This window comes from Coccinella septempunctata, chromosome 3, assembly GCF_907165205.1.
Source record: "Coccinella septempunctata chromosome 3, icCocSept1.1, whole genome shotgun sequence".
In the NCBI taxonomy this organism is placed as follows: domain Eukaryota; kingdom Metazoa; phylum Arthropoda; class Insecta; order Coleoptera; family Coccinellidae; genus Coccinella; species Coccinella septempunctata.
The window spans coordinates 24,648,057-24,666,840 of record NC_058191.1 but is presented as its reverse complement, the minus strand read 5'-3'; the positions used below and the strand labels follow the sequence as shown (position 1 = coordinate 24,666,840).

The 18,784-nt window shown below is 34.2% G+C and overlaps 1 protein-coding gene across 1 annotated transcript; it reads left to right on the top strand.

Annotated features, from left to right (window-relative positions):
* Nucleotides 1-1,154: 1,154 nt before the first annotated feature.
* LOC123309176 (HMG box transcription factor BBX) lies at nt 1,155-14,969 on the top strand. Its single transcript, XM_044892146.1, has 6 exons — nt 1,155-1,426; nt 3,102-3,377; nt 4,611-4,931; nt 5,395-5,675; nt 8,191-8,594; nt 12,271-14,969. Exons 2-6 carry the CDS (start codon nt 3,168-3,170, stop codon nt 12,810-12,812), a joined length of 1,758 nt encoding a protein of 585 aa, XP_044748081.1. The 5' UTR covers nt 1,155-1,426; nt 3,102-3,167; the 3' UTR covers nt 12,813-14,969.
* Nucleotides 14,970-18,784: the final 3,815 nt, after the last annotated feature.

Below are 18,784 nucleotides of genomic sequence, written 5' to 3'. Positions count from 1 at the left end.
ATTAATATTGTATTATCATTTTTATTATTGTGTGTCAGTGTGTCTGTTCCATTTTGATAACTTAAAGTTCTGAGTATTCAAGCCTTGTATCTTGCGAAAGATATAGGTGAATGGGCTGGGGTGGGAGTCGATTTCAGTATCTGGAGTGGAAGGGTGCTTAGATTTCTGACCCATATACACCTACCTGTCTACGCCTATGTGAATATTACCTATAAAAATAGGGGTTCAAAACTCAATGCGAAAAATCATGGGGCGTGTAATACAGACTGATATTCTTGATAAAAATTGAGGTCGCCTTAAGAAGGCACATCCGCCACTGGTCATCGTATCACTTTAAAACGGTTGAACTGATTTTTATCATTTTTTTAAAAACTTCTTTATACTTCGTAGAAAGGTTCTTACGCAAAAAAAATTCGAAAAACTTTCTTGGGAAAATCAAGAAACCCAAAAGCGAAGGCTACTAGCTTTTGAATATTTTCATGCAACAACACAACTGTGAAATAGTATTCCAAGAAACGACTATCTTAACTTTAACCGAGATTTTAAAACGCACCAACTTTTTTTTGGGTGTAAAGAGCGAACAACGGATCCTCTAGCGTTTCAGGCCGCAAATTTATTAAAAAAATGTCAGCATTTTATTATACTTCCCATTATGTCGCGATAGTATTGTATAAAGGCTAGTGAATACAAATTACTTTATAGATGCGATACAAGATGAGGTAGCGAATTTCCAGAAATAAAAAAAAATTTAACGGTGATGATTTGATTATCGATTAGTCATGCCCGGGTCTCTCCATTCTAATATTGTATAAGGTTTACAAGACACTCTGTATAGAAAGAGAACTAATAGAAAAAGAAATAGAATTTATACAATGAATGGGGATCAAAGTATCATTCGCACTCCTCTACCACAAAATATTCGGGTAAGTCCCTAATTTATTATGAGAATCGATTGACCAAATCCAGATTCCTTGGTGATCATTTGAAATATTCCGAAAGCAACATATTCAATTCAAATTTAAAATTGAGGACAGCGGACAAGTTTCCAAATTATTTTGTCTCAACTTGACTATGATTTTCCAATGAAACTTTATCGCCTCTGTTCGCAAATGACCGATCTTGCCCGAAGATCGATAGTTACGGCGCACATGAACCTAATTGATACGGGAGGAAAGGGGGAACAGCTGACGGACCAGACAACCTAAACACAGACATCTTTTCATTTCAAATGGGCGATTTGACAAAAACACAATATCAGTATGACATAAATTGAACGGGCAAGTGAGAATTGGGAAAAATCAAACGCGTATTAATACTTTCGTAAGTCATATCCATTCAAAACGTTAGTGAAACAGTTCTCTATCCATTTCAACAACAGTGACGTCATGTGATATCCAAAGCATTTTCATGGGTGTTCTGATTAAAGGTAAGTTTGAACAATTTTCTCAATAAAATAAGGCCTTTTCTATATGCATTTGAATGAAACAACGTCATATTTATCCATTCAAATGAGTTTTACCTAAAAATGAGGCATTGTTAATTGATTACGGCAGATTAATCGTAATTTGGAGATGAAATTGTGAATATTTCGAACGTCCTTGAGAGGAATGTAAAAATAATGGTTACCCACTAAAATACATATCGTTCGGGATCATTCTTTGATTGATCTTCGCGAATGCCATCGATACCTATTATTTTCTTTGTAGAACTATTAACGTGAGATATTTTCGTAAGGAATATTTAGAGTGTAATTTACTTTTTCCATCGTGATTTGGAGCTGTAGACGTTTTATTTGGTAGGTAGTGATTCAATTTATTCAAGAATTGTACAAGTTTACGTGATTAAAAATGCAATAAGAAATTTCACCTCAAACTTCCTTCTATTGATTGGATTCTATCGTTAGTTTTTCTCATGACAAAGTGGATCTTTGTCATTATTTTTGAACCTAATGCACATATCATTATTGCTCCATTCAATTCGAGTTGCACTGTTTGGATTTGGTTTCGGGTTCGCAAGGAATTTCTAATTATTTTGCTTTGGTATTTCGTGCAAATACTTTAGTTTGTTTCAAATTCCAGTTCTCCATTTAACAGTTTGATCTTCTGATAAAAATTAATGGGAGAATTTATTGTAAACAAAGTAAGTATAGGTACCCAATAAATTCCTTGATAGCTACGTGATGAGTAACAAAGATGCGTTTAACAGCGTTTATTATTTCACAAATTGGGCATTTTTTGGAAGATACCAATAGAATGACCCATGGGAACAACTCATGAAGTTCATACTGGTTTTGGGCTTGTTTATAATCGTAAACTCAAATTACCTTGGTGGCGATGGTACTGTAACATTTTTGACCTTGATCAGTGGAACAGTGTTCCGAAGGAGTAGTTTTTTATTTTCTAACTTTTCAGTCGAAATTTCGGCTTAGAGATTGGGGTTCCTTTATTCCAAAACGTACCTACTCCAATATTGCGCGATAGCTTGAAATTGGTATTATTCGATTTCATTATTTATCAATTACCGTCAATTACCTACTTGCGAATACCTACCCGTTTCGAGTCTAATGCATAAAATGAAGAAATGTATCAAGCTTTCGTCATCGTTGTTTTGGAGCAAGTTATTTCATATTCAAGTTATACGATTCCATTTTTTTTTATTCTTGATGAAACCCAAAATTATCCTTTCAGTAATTAGAATAGTTTCTGAATTGTGCACCTCAAAGGGATAAAAGTATCCCCCCAGTTGAATTAACAATTATCAATATTTATCGCATTCATCAATCACATTAACTGGAAACAATAAAATATTCTAGCACTAGGTAATATAATCTGCCTATACTTGATACCAACGAACTAAAATTATTTGCTGATTAGAAATCATGAGTCAAACCTTATCTGAATAAGTACACAAAGTCTTTGTAGGAATAGAACAGTTAGATTCGAAAATATTTCTTCTGGAGTTTTGATGTCGAAACGAAAAAAGATTCTCGTACATATTTCTTGAACAACCTATTTGAATACTGGGAAATTTCGGAACTCTACTGATTGAAAAAAACGTTTCCCTATTATGAGAAAAATTTGATGAGGAATTTATTTTTCTAGATTATCAATGGCAAAGAATCAGAGTTCTTGGAGCTTTCAGATAAAGAATAAAACGTGTCTTCAATAATGAGTTATTCATTAGGGAACAGTATCATGGTCTCAACTCCAAACTCTTTTGGGGGCCTGCCAATAGACAACAGAATGAACTGTAGATTGAATGAGAACAACAATGACCATATGATGATGAATGGGAATGATAAAATACAAGAAATATGGAACCAGCATATTTTCAAGCCCGAAAAGGTTGAGCAAGCTCTCAACCAAAATAATATTAAGGTGAGACATTTTATCATAGAAGTGATAACTGCATTCCGTCATTGAGATTAGAAATGTAGGGTTGGTAGGTATTTGAATTGCATTCATAATTTTCTGGCTTATTATTGAAGTCAGAAAACTTCAATATCACCAAAAAAATCATAATCCTGCAAATTTCCCATTTTACTATTGAAATATAAAGGGTGTTTCTGAATTGATGGGACAGATTTTAAGATGTGGTTTGTCAATTTAAATTTAGGGGATCACATAATTTTTGTTTCAAGTCCGTCTCCTCCTAATTTTTGACCTAGGGGAAACAAATTGTAGGCTGCTATACCATTATATTCCCCTAATTGTCATAAGTAGGCATGCACTTCAAGGGGGCAAATAAAAAAAAAAAATAGTCATGAGCCCATTTGACCCTATGAAATTTTTTCAAAAAATTATAATAGGTGTCTGTGTGTCTCTTTGTAAATCAATTTTTTAATTTGACAAAGCATCAAAAAGTTGTGATGGCGAATATTGTAGAGGTTGATATTTCCGCCCTTTTAAAGATAACATTTCGGAATGAAAAAGTATGTTTTGTAAGCCGGTTTCTGATTTTCGTAACTTATTGGAGCAAAATTTAAATTTGAACCATCTCATGATGATATTTTTCGCAAATGCAAATATTCTATCGGAAAAAGTAGCGGACATGGGCATGGAAAGTTTTTACAAAACACCAACTAGGGAAAAAAAAGACGTTTAAGGAATTGATCTAGTTTAATGAAACGGTGCATATGGCCATAAATGAACGGTAATTTGATTACCGTTGTGCCCTTTTTTTTTTTTAAATTACGGAATAATTTACAATTTGTGATTGGAGAGTACTGCAATCAGACCATTATTCTTTGAGTGATTATTATTTTAGGAAATCCACCATTCCATGGATATGTAATTTCAAAAGCAGGTCTCCCTATGCGTTTTTGAATTTGAAATCTCTCACCCTTTACGATACACACCCCTCTACTTTTTTTCAAATTTTAATATGAACAATAGAATAAAATCATGGAGTACTCAATATTTATCATATATAATCAATGACAAAATTCACCTTGTGCAGAAAATTTGGAGTTTATTGATATTCAATATGCGCCTATTACTTTATTGGTTTCGAAATAGAAAATTTATTGTCTAGACCTGTTTATAGTGTTGTGCACCATAATCCCAAAGTGAATAGTTCCATGATTTTACCTTACATTGTTTGTTTGTTAGGTCAGCAGTTGGATAAATGAGAACATATCTGAACATCAGGAAGATCTGGTCCAAGAAAAGATAATTGAGGTGCAGGAAATAGAAGACGAACCTTCTGTAGGACGAGTGGAGGAGTCTGCTAAGGAAGAACAAAACGGATCACCTTCCCATCATGCTCGAAGACCAATGAATGCCTTTCTCATATTTTGTAAGAAACATAGGCCTATAGTTAGGGAACGTTTTCCCAATTTGGAGAACCGTGGCGTTACCAAGATTCTAGGAGAATGGTGGTCTTTGTTAGAAGAGGGGGACAAAACTCCATTCACCAATTTAGCGAATGAAGTAAGTTACTTGTGATTCTTACGTTAATTGAACATGATTTTCTTTTTATGCGCAACTCGATACGTAAATAAGAGTGGATGAAACCACAGACTACCCTGAATTTCTATCAAAACAAATAACAAACAAAAATTTTCTTCTTTGTATTTTGTTTCATTTTTTTTTTAGTTTAGTAAGGTTAGTTTATAACAGAGGCTCAAAACCAATGATTTATTGTGGAATAATAAAAGATTAGGTTCATTTTAATAGTGGAGCTTGAAATTGACTTGTGCACACGCTATTTACGTGAAAGAGGTTTGAGGGCATCGAAAAAATTTTTTTATTACAGACAGAAAATTCACTTTTCTTGTAACTATGTGGAATGTAATAATTCTTGAAATAATGATAAATTATACATAAAATGATTCATTTGAAACATTTGATGGGATATCAGGCAAATTAATTAATTGTAATCTTTTTTTTTCAGTACAAAGATGCCTTTTTGACAGCAAACCCCGATTTCAAATGGTACAAATTACCGGCGCCACCATTGAGAACCCTAACAGTCCGACCACCACAAATATTTACAAAGTTACCTTCGCCACAGTCCAGTCCTAGTCACGCTAATCTTCAAAATTTTAATGAGTTCAACCCTGGCAAGTTGGCCGATGAGAGTCAATTGGGGAGCCTGACTACCCTTATGAACAATAATTTCTCGTCTGCCATCACCAAATTGACTGATTGCTGTGAAAACAGAAAAACTCCAAGGTAAGCGTTTCAAATATTAACATTAACTTGCGTTTATCGATTATGTTGACGGATTGAAATATGCAGGTCATAGAACGTGACATTTTCCATTTTCAACATGAAAATTTCAAAATCCCTTTCGAAAATTGGCATTTGACATTGAAATGACCTTGAAGGTCAAGGGCGAAGTCACAGGAATTCTGGCATGGATTACTTTTTTAGAAAATATTTTACAGCGACGTCATCTACTACTCAAGGTCAAACAGGCCATATCAATATGTAAAATTTTCCACTTTTTTCATTTCTGAATCACATTTGACCTTGAAGGTCTTGGTCGAAGTTGAAGTCGCCATCGGATAGCCAGGCAAAAATACAGAAACTTTTATATATAGTATTCTCCCCTAAAATGTTCTCCAGCCGAATTAACCTCTCGTTCCAGTTCCAGTTAGTTTGCGTTGGGGGCTCAGATAGGAAAGGCCATGTCAGAACGTAATATTTTCCTATTTCATTTCTCATATTTCTTCATATTTCTCGTATAATGCGCCGTTTTCGAGTAATTTGATATTCAAAAATAATGTGTTAAATTTGAGAAATCGGGTACTTTGCAACTCTGTTCAGAAAGATCTACAGAATTAAATATTTGCTACATTGAATAAACAAACATAACATAATCTTAAAACATAACACATCGTTCTACTTCTATCTACACTACACATTACATATGTGTAGTGACATAGGTTTAGCTCGTTATTCTTAAGGGAATTTTGTTGTCATTATAGTGTTCTTTGTTTGGCAACGTTTGAATTTTCTAGAAAATATCATTAATTTATTTATATGATATGAAAATGGGTTATGTTTGAATGTGATAACTCTTGTAGAAATGGAATAAACAACGATAATAAATGATTACATATTGGAGATGGATATCAAAACTAATATAGGTTGTTGCAAGCTGAATTCGTTATTATTATCGAAAATGAAATAGAAGTCAAGAAAAAAATTATTAAATATTTATCGCCAACTTAATTGCGGTAACTCATTTATTATATTATAAATCCTACATTTTTTTACCAAATGGAAAAGAAAAAGTGAGTTTATGCTTGTTTTTCTGATGTATTAGCTTGCAATATTTGGATGCTATATTTAATGCTTGGAAAAACTTCGATGTCAGGTTTGTAGGGATGGCATAGCGCATTAGGAATGCTTAAAATATCTATTTCTTCTTATCTAGGTCGCTTCGGAAAGAAATGGTAAAGGAAAAAAGTGTTTTCTTTGACCTCAAGAATCTACTGTTAAAATATATGTGCAGGGTGGGCAAAATTGGTGATACCTGAACTATAATTTTTTAAACCAAGGGGATAGAGGAAAATGAATGTGCCATTCATATCGTCGTTTTTCGAGGAACTAATAATGCCATCAACTGCATTCCTCTAACTTCTTTTGTTTTTGAGTTAAAGGCCAAAATTTAAATTTGGGCGATTTCAACTTTGGTCATTATCTCCGTTTATGTTTGTGCTAGTATGTTGAAATGAAAACATTTTACAGACACTTTTTTTATAGCAATCCAGTGCCGTTTGATTTTTTCCTACAGGTTTCTTTGCTGAGCTATAACATAAAGTTTTGTTTTTCTTATGAAAACAGTAGTTTAAAATGACTCAGAAAGAATCGCCATTTTTTTACCGTTTCAGAAATATATCATACTTCGCCCTCAGTCTTTCTGAGATATTTTAAACTACATACATATATTGTTTTCATAAGAAAAAGTACATCTTCATGTTATAGCTCAGCAAATATATCATAGTACGCCAATGGATTGCTATAAAAAAAGTGTCTCTATAATGTTTTCATTTCAATATCCTAGCTCAAACAGAAACGGAGATAATGACCAAAGTTGAAATTTCAATTTTGACCTATAACTAGAAAACAAAAGAAGATAGAGGAATTCAGTTGATGGCATTATTAGTTTCTCGAAAAAAGATTATCGTAATGTGCTATGCATTTTCATCTATCTCGTTGGGTTGAAAAAGTTGTAGTTCAGGTACCACCAATTTTGCCCACCCTGTATAAATGAAAGACTCACTCTGTACGGTCTCATTTGAAAAATAAAATTTGACTTTGAAATGACTTCCAAGGTCATCCAGTAGGTAGTAGTCACCAGGAAAATGCAGAAACTTTCTTATGAGCAATTAGCAATAGAGCATGGGTGGATTCAGGGGAAAGACTAGTCCTTGAAATACCCTGTAGATTCTCTGATACAATTTTTCCAATTGTGAATTATTGCCCAATTGCTCACCATTGTAAAAAACTTTGGAATCGTGAATGAAAATTATAAGGCCTTCGTGAAGGGAAGTAATAAATAATGGAAAAAATCTTTCTGCTGTTAACATAGGCCATTGCTTGTTGTGAGGTATCCTTCTTCTTCTTCCTCCTTATTCTTATGACCATGTCTTGTTATCTTCTGTTCATCCAGCCTCCTGCGATGTGGAGGTATCCATTGAAGAATATAAAAATCATTTCCACATTATTACTTTTCCAGTGAAAGTCCAATGTTCGAATTGGGCGAGAACAACAACAAATTAGAACTATGTGATACCTCTCTACAAAGTCCAGTCAATTTGATTAAAGCAGCCGTTCTACCTCCGAAGCCTATTAAAAAGAGGATATTCCAACAATTTTCAGAAAGCAATACCAAAGAAGTGTCTAGAAATATTGTTGTAACTGAAGACAACGAAAACAGTAATAGCCCCCAATCAGAGCACCAAAAAAAACAAGAAAACATGACTAATCAGGATATTGTGAATAAAGTTGTCGACAAAATGCTCATCGATGATGCTGCTGATTTCAATAAATCAGATCTGGAAAGAGAAAATACAAGAAAGTCAGGAAGACAGTGCAAAGGGAAGAGGTACGAGAAGTTTATGGTTGAAGGAAAGTTATTAGGTGAGTTTTCTACAGAATTCTGTTTCTAATTTTTTCCAGTTCTCCATTACTGAACCATAAATGATGTAGAGGAATCATGAAGCGGAATCTCCTGTAAACTGATTGTCAAAAGGGATATTGAATAAATCTCGTTTTCTCAATCATATTTTTTTAAATATGTTTATGTGGAGTATTTCGGGTTAGAATGAAAAGACTTTAAAAGATATTTACACCAGCAAAAATGCAATATTGAATTGATTTGGCCGATACTGATGAAAATCCATAATTGAACTAAAAACAGAATTAAATGATTTTCACTAACATGAGTTGAAACCACGACATGTGTTACGCTCTCACAGTAGTATCTTCAGGTGGGTGAAGGGTTTTCTTTCGTGAGTGAGTGAATCTATACTAACAAGATTAAAGTAGATCTATCTTCGAAGTGGATCACATGATACGTATATTTAATACATTCTCGCTTTACGAGTTCGCGAAAACTCCTATTATGACACTAACAATGTTCTCTGTTGCTGGATGTAAACTAACCACCAAGTACCAACTGCTGGTTACAAAACTTGACACGAGGTGGCGCATTGTAGAGGAATCTAAATAAAAGAAATCTACCTATTGGAGTATCTTCTGAAATGAATAAGTTTCGAGCATTTCAGAATCCTGGCGTGTACCAGCTTTCAAAATTTTACATGGATAGATTCAAAGTTGCGAACTGTAGCGTGCCACAATGATTTTTGAAAAATTCGAATGAATAGTTCTTCCGATTTCCACTAAAATTAATAGACTTGTGAATAGCGTCGATCCTTATAACCCTACCGAAATAAAGCTCGCTAACTTCAAAATTGCGACTAAGCGTGTTAACAATAAGTTGAACAGATTTTTTTTATGGATTCTTAATCTGTCCTCTGAAATGGATTTCTCAATCCTTTTTTTTTTTCGAAATGTAAGTGATGCATAACAAGCGCCTCGATGTGGGTTGATTTTATAGACTGTGCTTTGGGGAATTGAAGTAGGTACAGGGTATCCCAAATTGCTTGATCTTGGCAGTTTCTGGTACTTCTAGGGAAAAACGTTGAAAGGAATTCTGGGCTCGATTTTAGTGAAAAGTCCTTTAGTGGAAACCGTTTCATGATATCTTAATTTGTCTTGAAGATATTACCAAGTTTTGATATGTTGTTGAAAAAAAATTTTTACATGTACTTTTTCAGGAATACTAAACTATTTTATTTATTTTTTTAAACTCTTGTACTGAGGCTAGGAAAGAACAACTTCGTAATTTAAATACGAATGCATTCTTTTTTATCTCATATCATAAAAAAAATATTTATACGTCGATATAGTTGGGGAGCCGACGATGATAAATCGGGATTTACTCGAGAGTCGTGGAGACCTAGTGGATTTCGAAGATTATATGGTAGAAAGAAAAAAGTTTCTATGATGTATACACTTTCAGCGGTGGGGAAAGCGTCTGCAGGTTCTCAAAGATGTAAAAAAAATTGCAGGTATAGCATATACTCATATGTCATATAAGTATAACACTTGTAGATAATGACTTATCAGTCTGATTTTATTAATTTATTAATCTTTGGTTAATCAACTATAGAATTATCATTCATAATTTCACGGGATTAATGAACAAAACTGTTTTTTTCAAGAAATACAACACCCTTTCTGTCCGTATTTACCCGAATCATTTGGGGTAAAAGCGGACGTGTGTTGGGTTAGTTGCAAACAGTTTAGGGTACTCAAGCATTTACTCAATTGAGGTAAATATTAATTGAGGAAAACACAGATAAAACCTTTTTCGATGTTCCACCGCACTTTACAAATATTCTTAGTCTAAGAAATAGTAGTTAGCAGAAAAGGCAGAATTAGTTCATTTTTTCTGTTGCAAAATTATTTTTGTACGTCTTTCATATATATTTTCGAAACATTTGTGAACAAACAATAATTATTATTATTTTTCATTCATTATATCTGGGGTGATTGCCTTGTTCGCAAATTATTGGCATTGCAAAAATAATAAAACAAAAATTTGAGACTGGTACAATATTTTGTTGAATGTTATTTGAGCATCACCTCTATTGAAACAAAACAATCGATAGAAATTATTTACTATTCGACATCACTTTTTCTATATAAACCACAAGAAAAATGATTAATGCTCAAAATTAGATCAAAAGTTACAAAATTTTTCGAAATGACTTATCTTGAAAACTATGAACGAGCACCGGTAGTAACTGTTTTCTTCGCACTAAAGATGATTGAAACTAGATAACTTGGTCATGATAACTGAGCGCATGGAGAAGGATCTAGTAGATATCCCCGTGTCCGCTTCTACCCCGCGTCCGCAATTACCCCATCGTCCCCTACATACTCGAGCATGTCAGATTAAGATACTGCCCTAAGATATGCCCTAAGTGTCTCATTTTTATTGTTTCGGCTTGCTGAAACTGTCAGAATATATTTTTTCCGTTTTCTTGGATCATTAGCGTCAAATTTAGAAAAAAGCCACCGCGCTCGATAATGTATACGTGACGTTTTTTGCAACTTTGGCGCCCTCCCACACATTTTTCTTCGTCACGCTTAAATTGTCAGATTAAGAGAATATATACTTTTCAACATGCAATTAAACAAATACATATATCTTAATCTGACAGGCTCGAGTATGTACAATGATCATTTTTCTACTATTCTGACAGGCTGTCTTGGACAATTCCCCCTATATATTAATAATATATGTCAAATTTTTGGTAGAGGTACAGGGTACAAAGTATCTCCCCTTATATTAATCTGACACGCTCGAGTAAATCCCTAATTTCCCTCTTAGGTTCTTCAACTAATATATTACTCACATCTTCAAGGCAAAATCAGCATGAAAGTGAAATAATCACTAACTGTCGAGTATCTCCTACATTATTCTATAGACATAGAATGTTTCAATTACATACATTATAATAGTATGGGTGAATGGTGAATGAGATTCATTTTTTTCTTCAGATTATTTCTAAAAAGAACCGTTGCTAGAGATATAAACAGCTTTCATATCAGAGCTATATGGAATCACAAAAATACATAACTTTTCAAATTGGATAGTTCATTCGGGAATCAGTGGATGGGCCTGACCAGCACTAAGAATCATACTATTATACGCCAGGTTGACCTCAGTAACTCCCCATTACTGAATTTATTTTGAATATTTGTGACAAATAGGAGAAACTAGACGAACGTCACCGTAACCGTCTACTCTAGATTTTTAGGAGTAGAGTTTAATGCTTAATTTTATTATATCTCCTCGTTCGCTACCAAATATTTCAGTTTACCTCCACCCACCTGAAGATGCTATTGTGAAAGCGAAACATGTGTCTCGGTTTAAAAGCTCATTTTTGTGAAAATCATATATTCCGTTTTCAGTTCTCTAGAAATTCACCATTAATCTGATTGGCTCTGATTCTACATAAATTTTTCTAATTATTACGCATGTTCTAAGTCGCCATCGCAAGTCTTCTATTCTGGCTCATAAACCGGCTCTAGATGTTGATTTTCACTATTATCTTTTTCTGATTAAGCTGTCTATCCGTGAACAGAATGAATAATAAACATAAATGGCAACATTACTCTTCATGTTGCGTTGCAGATACGTGAAAAAAAAATTGAATCATTTTCTCATATTCTCATTCTATAGGTAACAAAAAGGAACCCAAACTGACCCAACACAAGATATCAGATACTTCTAATCCTGAGAAGCCGATGTCTGAACGTAAACCAGAAATCGTAACACCAAATCTCGAAAACACCATTAGGCGCTTAGCGGAACGTACAAAATTATCTGTCATTCAGAATGAAGAAAACGAGGTGTTGCATCTTTCAACGAAAGACGATAAAGAGGAACGTTGCGGTTCCGAAACATCGGAACCGTGTTCGGGTTCGAATTTCAATCTCGACCTAAAAATCGGTAATCTTCCATGCCTTAGCTATGAAGCTTTTGTTCAGAGAAAGCGTGAGAGCAAAAAGAAAAAATTACGAAAAGTTAGCAGCGAAAATCTGAGGAACGGTGAAAAGAGGGTCAAAAAAGCGGAACCTCTCGTTGGTTCCAAGAAGAGGAAGAACAAACATAGCATCACTCACTTGGAAAAGAAGCAGAAAACGGATTTCATCAGTGATCTAGCAGGTTTGGCAACACTGGCCGAAGTCGCGGCAAATACTCAAAAAATCAACGAAACTTAATAATCTCATTGAGTATTAACGTCGTTCTGTAGAAAAAAAATCGATTCAGTATTTTTGAAAGTGCTTGAAAAAATCGTTCAACATCACTATCTTACATTATTTTCCACTGAGCAAATTTCGAATTTAATGTTCGAATCTTGCAGACTTACATTGCTTTCAAATTAAAAAAAGATCATGCTTTCTTACAAAAAATCGATTCCCTGCCGAAACTATTTTCTTAATCATCTATAGAATACTCAAACAGCAGGAACCTTGCAAATTTTCTGTGATATACCTGAAATATTCATGAAAATATAATAATGGTACAAAAAACTTCACCTTTTTTGTGATTTTTCCCAATGGTTTTGGACTTCAGTTCGCTTCCGCCAATAAAATTAATTTAAAAAAAACTTCAGAGGATAATTTAGTCCATAAATGTCATTATATCAAATCTTCAATTTTTCGGAAGGAGTTTCATTCTGTGAAAGAAACTGCAAAAAATTCTAATCGGCCAAATTTTTATAAAATCACTCTGTACACAAGACTGATGATAAAGAGATGATGAAGTTCGCGAAAATATTCCATTATTTTTGCTTCTTAGTTTTAGAATCTTTTAGGGTTGTTTCTTTGCTTTCGATGGAAGCATGTTGGTGTGTTGCTGAAGTGGAATAGAAACGTAGCTAGTGATGAATGGGCCATTTTTAAAGATTTTAATAGATAATTAGTCAGTGCCTCAATCTTCAGGTAAATTTAGTGGGCCAATAACTGTTTTCTGAGATTTCAGTACACTTTGTGTTTACACTATTCACCGCACAAAGCTTGGAAATTACTTGAACAAAGGCTGTGTGACCTAGTATTCATTTTTTATCAAAAATTTTTTATTTCAGAGTAAAATTCTATTTTGATTTGGATTTCGGAAATGGAGACTAGAGTTTGTTTTGATTTGAAAGAAAAAAATTTTGTTTTACGATTCATATTTGCTCTGGAAACATTCCAAATAATTTGCTCCTAAGATAATCTGCAAAATTCTATCTTTTTCAACACTTTGTCCAAAATAGTGTAAATACTCTGGATATTTACAGTCGGATCTATAGAAGTTTTTTTTTTGCGACAATTCAATGCATATCTTAAGAAATATCTCATCACTTGAATTTATCCCAAGAGTTGCTATTATGGAATATGGAATTTTTTTGGAAAGTTCAAATACATATATGATTGTTAATGAGTCAGAATAAGAATTTGTTGTATTGTGAAATGATATGGTTTATTAAGAAGATATATTCTCTAAAAATAATGGACAACGAATTTAAAATTCAGAATCGTTAAATTTGAATTGAAATTGCCATTTTCCAGCCACTTTTTTTGCTTAGGTATTTCATGAATTACAAATGCATATGCGATTCCATAATTTTAAAGTCGTTGATTTTATAGCTTCAGTTATTTTTTGATAAATGTATGATTATTTTTATTATCTATTCTCATTTTGTAAATTTATTAGATATTAATCTGTTGTGTTTTTGGCGAGTTTAATCTGCAGGACAGACATTTCAAACAGAAATTCCGAAGATTAACTCGCAAATACACAAGTACTAAAACATTGTTACATGTTGAAGTTTTAATATTTTAACCCATATTAAACCAAATGTTATTTTTATTAAGTGTTGTGTATAGTTTATGAAATGCAATAATTTCCCAAATACCAGGAGGAGTATATGCATGTATTGATTATTGACTAGTTTTAAGGAAACATACTTCTTCCCTTAGTCATATTGACAGTTATGAAGAAAATAGTTTCGCTTTTACCTGGTGAATATTAGCATTTTGCAAGGAGCGAATTTTTCCAAACTCATAACTGTACTAAGAAATGACCAAAAATATTATATTAAGCCTTATAGGTGTAGCAATTATCAAAAAGTTATATTGCATGGAGAAAAAATATTGACCAATAACCTATAGGTTGAAAATAGTCAAAGTGGAATTGCTAGAGAGACTTTTGTGGTGATCTAAAGGATGTGATACTATTTTTGTACAGAACGCAGTGGAAGAGTTAAAGATTTATTTATGAGATGTTTGTATAGATTGTGCCTTTTATTTATTTATATGGAATATATTATACTAAAAATTCATGCCTTGTAGAGGTCATCTTATGTATCAATTTTAATAAAGATTTATTACCTACTCTATGTTACCTTTCTTTGATTGAGCAGTCCAGCAAACACATTTCAATTTATTTGAATATTCAGGATAATCAACTATAATACCAACTGAATAAAGGCCATTCGAAGAGTGAATGTTTCTTCTTCATTGCGGAATATTCAACAGAATTATTCAGACTGCTGGCAGCTTGTTAACAATTACTTTAAGAAGAAAACCATGAAATGTTTAAAATTGAACCAGGCGCATTCAACACGCAATTTTCGATGGTCGCGAAAAACGTTTCGAATGTGATGCATATTCCGAGGTAATAGCTCTTCGGCTCTTCCTGTAATTAAATCTCGAAATTTCATAGACCTAAGTGCAACCGTTTGATCTTGACGAATTTTTAACCCCATCTTTTTCGGAAATTTTCAAACGTCAACTTTCGACAAGCGTATCTCCTAGATAAATCATCGCGGAACTGAATGTTACGAAAACTCTGAAAGAACAACTCTTTTAATGATTAATCTCATAATTTCATCGACCTCGGTGTAACCGTTCGGTTTTGACGAATTTAAAACTGACCCCATATTTTTCGTCAATTTTCGACACGCGCCTCTCCCAGAAAAATCATCGTAGATCAAAATGTGATACATATTCTAAAAAAACAACACCTCTAATATTGAACCGGTTTGTCTGACCCCATTTTTTGAAGATCAACTTTCGACACACGTATCTTCCAGAAATATCACAGATCTCAATGCCGTTCATACTCTAAAATAGCCATTCTTAGTAATAAATCTTGAAATTTCATTGACCTCTGTTCAACCGTTCGGTCTTGACCCCACCTTTTTTGGAATTTTCCGTAGGTAGGTCGATTTTCGACACGCTTATGGCGCTGACGAGGGCCATGGATTGGATTACCTCGGACGAATTATTGGTGAATGAACAGAAGAGCGTCAAAATTGTGTTCTCGCTAAGACTTACTTATGATGTTGGTCTGGATGGGTCTGTTACTTTCCTGGATCTTGATTTGGATCCAACATTGAGCTGGACATAGCATGAGCTGGAATATCTAGTCAGATTGCCTCGCTCTTAACTGAGCCACAGCCTTCTTAGATAAATAAGACGGCTGTGACTGAGCCGAAATCTAGTCGTCTATCGACTAATGTGCTTAGGACTGCATAATATATAATAATAGGATGATCACGCCTAAACAGGGAGGCATGAATACAATAATAAGCATAAATTCGGCGGGTGCGGTAGAGTCATTCGGTGTATATTTCGACTATGCAATGTATGAAAGAGGGGTTCATGTGAGTAAAGCGAGGGCGCAGAATCCCCAAATTAGTTTTTCATAGGAGTGCGCCGTCTCGTTAACTTTTTATTTGCAATCAATCAAATTCACTAGTTTTCTTGTTGATTTTTAGCATCTCTGCTAATTCGGCCAGGTACAAATTCCGAGTCCGACAGTGTTAAACAATATTTTATTCGATCATGGGCATATTAATTTAAATATATAATAAAAAATTTTAGGTTCTCTTAGCTCCTCAACTCTATAAGAACGTCAATTTAAATTTTGGCTTACTGGGGAAGTGTGCGCATAGATTCATTATATGGGCTTATGGGCATTAGTTCAGTGAGGAATAAATTATGACATTGTTGATTTTCTTGGTTAAGACTCGATCAATATTGTCCTATTTGTTCGGAAAAATATGAAGAGACATTTGTTTTGATTGTTTGTTTCACTTAACACTGCGTTCACTTACCCCTTACGGGTACGCACACTTACCCGCAATACGGGACATGTGAACGCACTCCGACACTCACTATTAAATTTTATCTTGCGGAAAAAAAAAAAACGTTTTTGTTTGTTTGCTTTTTGATGTTCTCTTATAGATTAGAAAATTCTCTATCTTATGAATATGTTTTAATTTTCCTAGCTTCAACATTTGAAACAGGGTATGGCTTGAAAGGCAAAAGTGCGCACAGTTGCCCCGAATGACTCTATGCATCTGAATTTATCCTTATTACTGCATAATATTTTGCAGCGATTGAGCCCCTCCTGAGAGTCCAGAGGTAAGCTATGTTGGCGTGGGGTAATTCGTCCAGCACAAGTATTTTTGCGTTGCAGAGGAGGGCGGTGAGGATTGTTGCTTTCCTAGGTTATCCGGCGTTTGTCACTCATGGCATTTTAACTTTTCCATGCATTTTCCTGTTGGAATCATTATTGTTTTTACACTCTGGAATAAAAGTGACCTGACACTGAATGATGAATGTCATGATTATCCCACTCGTTGTCGATATTTAATCAGGATTCTGTTGTTTCGAGCTCTGTTTGTACTTTTTGTGTATATGTTTTGTATTTTACATTATATGCATACAGATTATATTGTTTTTTTCGATTCAGTACGTTCTGTCTTGTCGAATTCTCAAGTGAAACCATCTTTTTCGGATTTTTCAAAGATCAACTTTCGACAAGCGTATCGCCCAGAAAAATCATCGTAGATATAATCATATCCTAAAAGAGAAACTCTTCTAGTAATTATTCTAGAAATTTCATTGGCCTCGGTTCAACCGTTCGTTCATGACGAATTTTTAAGTGACCACATATTTTTCCGAATTTTTTGAAGACCAACTTTCGAGACGACTATCGTCCAGAAAAATGTGATACAAAATGTAATTTAAATGTACTCTATGTCTGGTAAATATACACATTTGGCATATATCTATTATATAATAGATATATGACATTTGGTTACCAGAGCGGTTAGTACGGTTACTCTGGTGACAGATATTGCACCGAAGCGTCAGAAATACGACATATACGGGGACCGCTACTCTGTAATCTGTGGGGACCGCCCACTTACTAACCAAAGAAACCAGGGTGTATGTATGCTCGTATATACGGACCATACCTATAATGGGATCTTTCACACGCAGGCCCCGGACAAAGGTGATCGGCGTCCTGGGCAAATGGTATACTGCTCAATACGGGTTTTTCACAAACTACGTATCACAGTAAATAGAAAAACAGGTCATTCATTGAAAATACTTTAGCCCTATATAGATTTAATATTCACACTACAAACCAAGAATTAGACATTTGAAAACTTAAATTTAAAATTAGAAGAAAAAGATTATCAAACCAAGGGTTATCTTCCAGCTTACAACTTTGCGAATTTATTAATAATTTCACAAAAAACTGTACTTAGGGTTAGGTCTTTTTCACAACAAAGTAACATTAGAGAATTCAATTCACTGAGTGAAAGGGTTGATCTTCTCGAATTCTTGAGCCTAGCTAAAACAGAAAACCTCTTTCTACAAGACGTTCATCCTCCCTTACATTTCGGCGCCCCCTAAAATTTTGCGCCCTGGGGCCTGTTCACACGTGTTCCGGTTCAGCTTCTCACCGGATTACACTTTGGATTGGAGAGCTCTATGATCCACCGTACGGATAAAACCCGATAAATAATTTTCCATCTGGTTGCTTTCCAGTAAAAACCCGTGGTGTGAAAGGCGCCTTAGTTCTTGACAAGTTTTTAACTGACCCCATCCCACCAGGTAGAAGGTTCGACACGCCCAGAAAAATCATTCTAGATCTTAATGTGATGCATACTTCCGATCTCCTATATTGCACCTTTCTGCTATATCTCCTTGAGTAAATCTACAGACTTCTATCTTTTTGTGAAAGTCATCAGAGCGAACATTAGCTCTACCATATATCACCATTGAGTAAACTGATAACCAGATGCCTCTTTACCTGTTTTCCCAAATCCTTGTGTGTCTTCTCATCTAAGTGTACTTCGTTGTGGATTGTTTTGAAGAAGGGGAGGAAATATTTAGAGATAAAATCA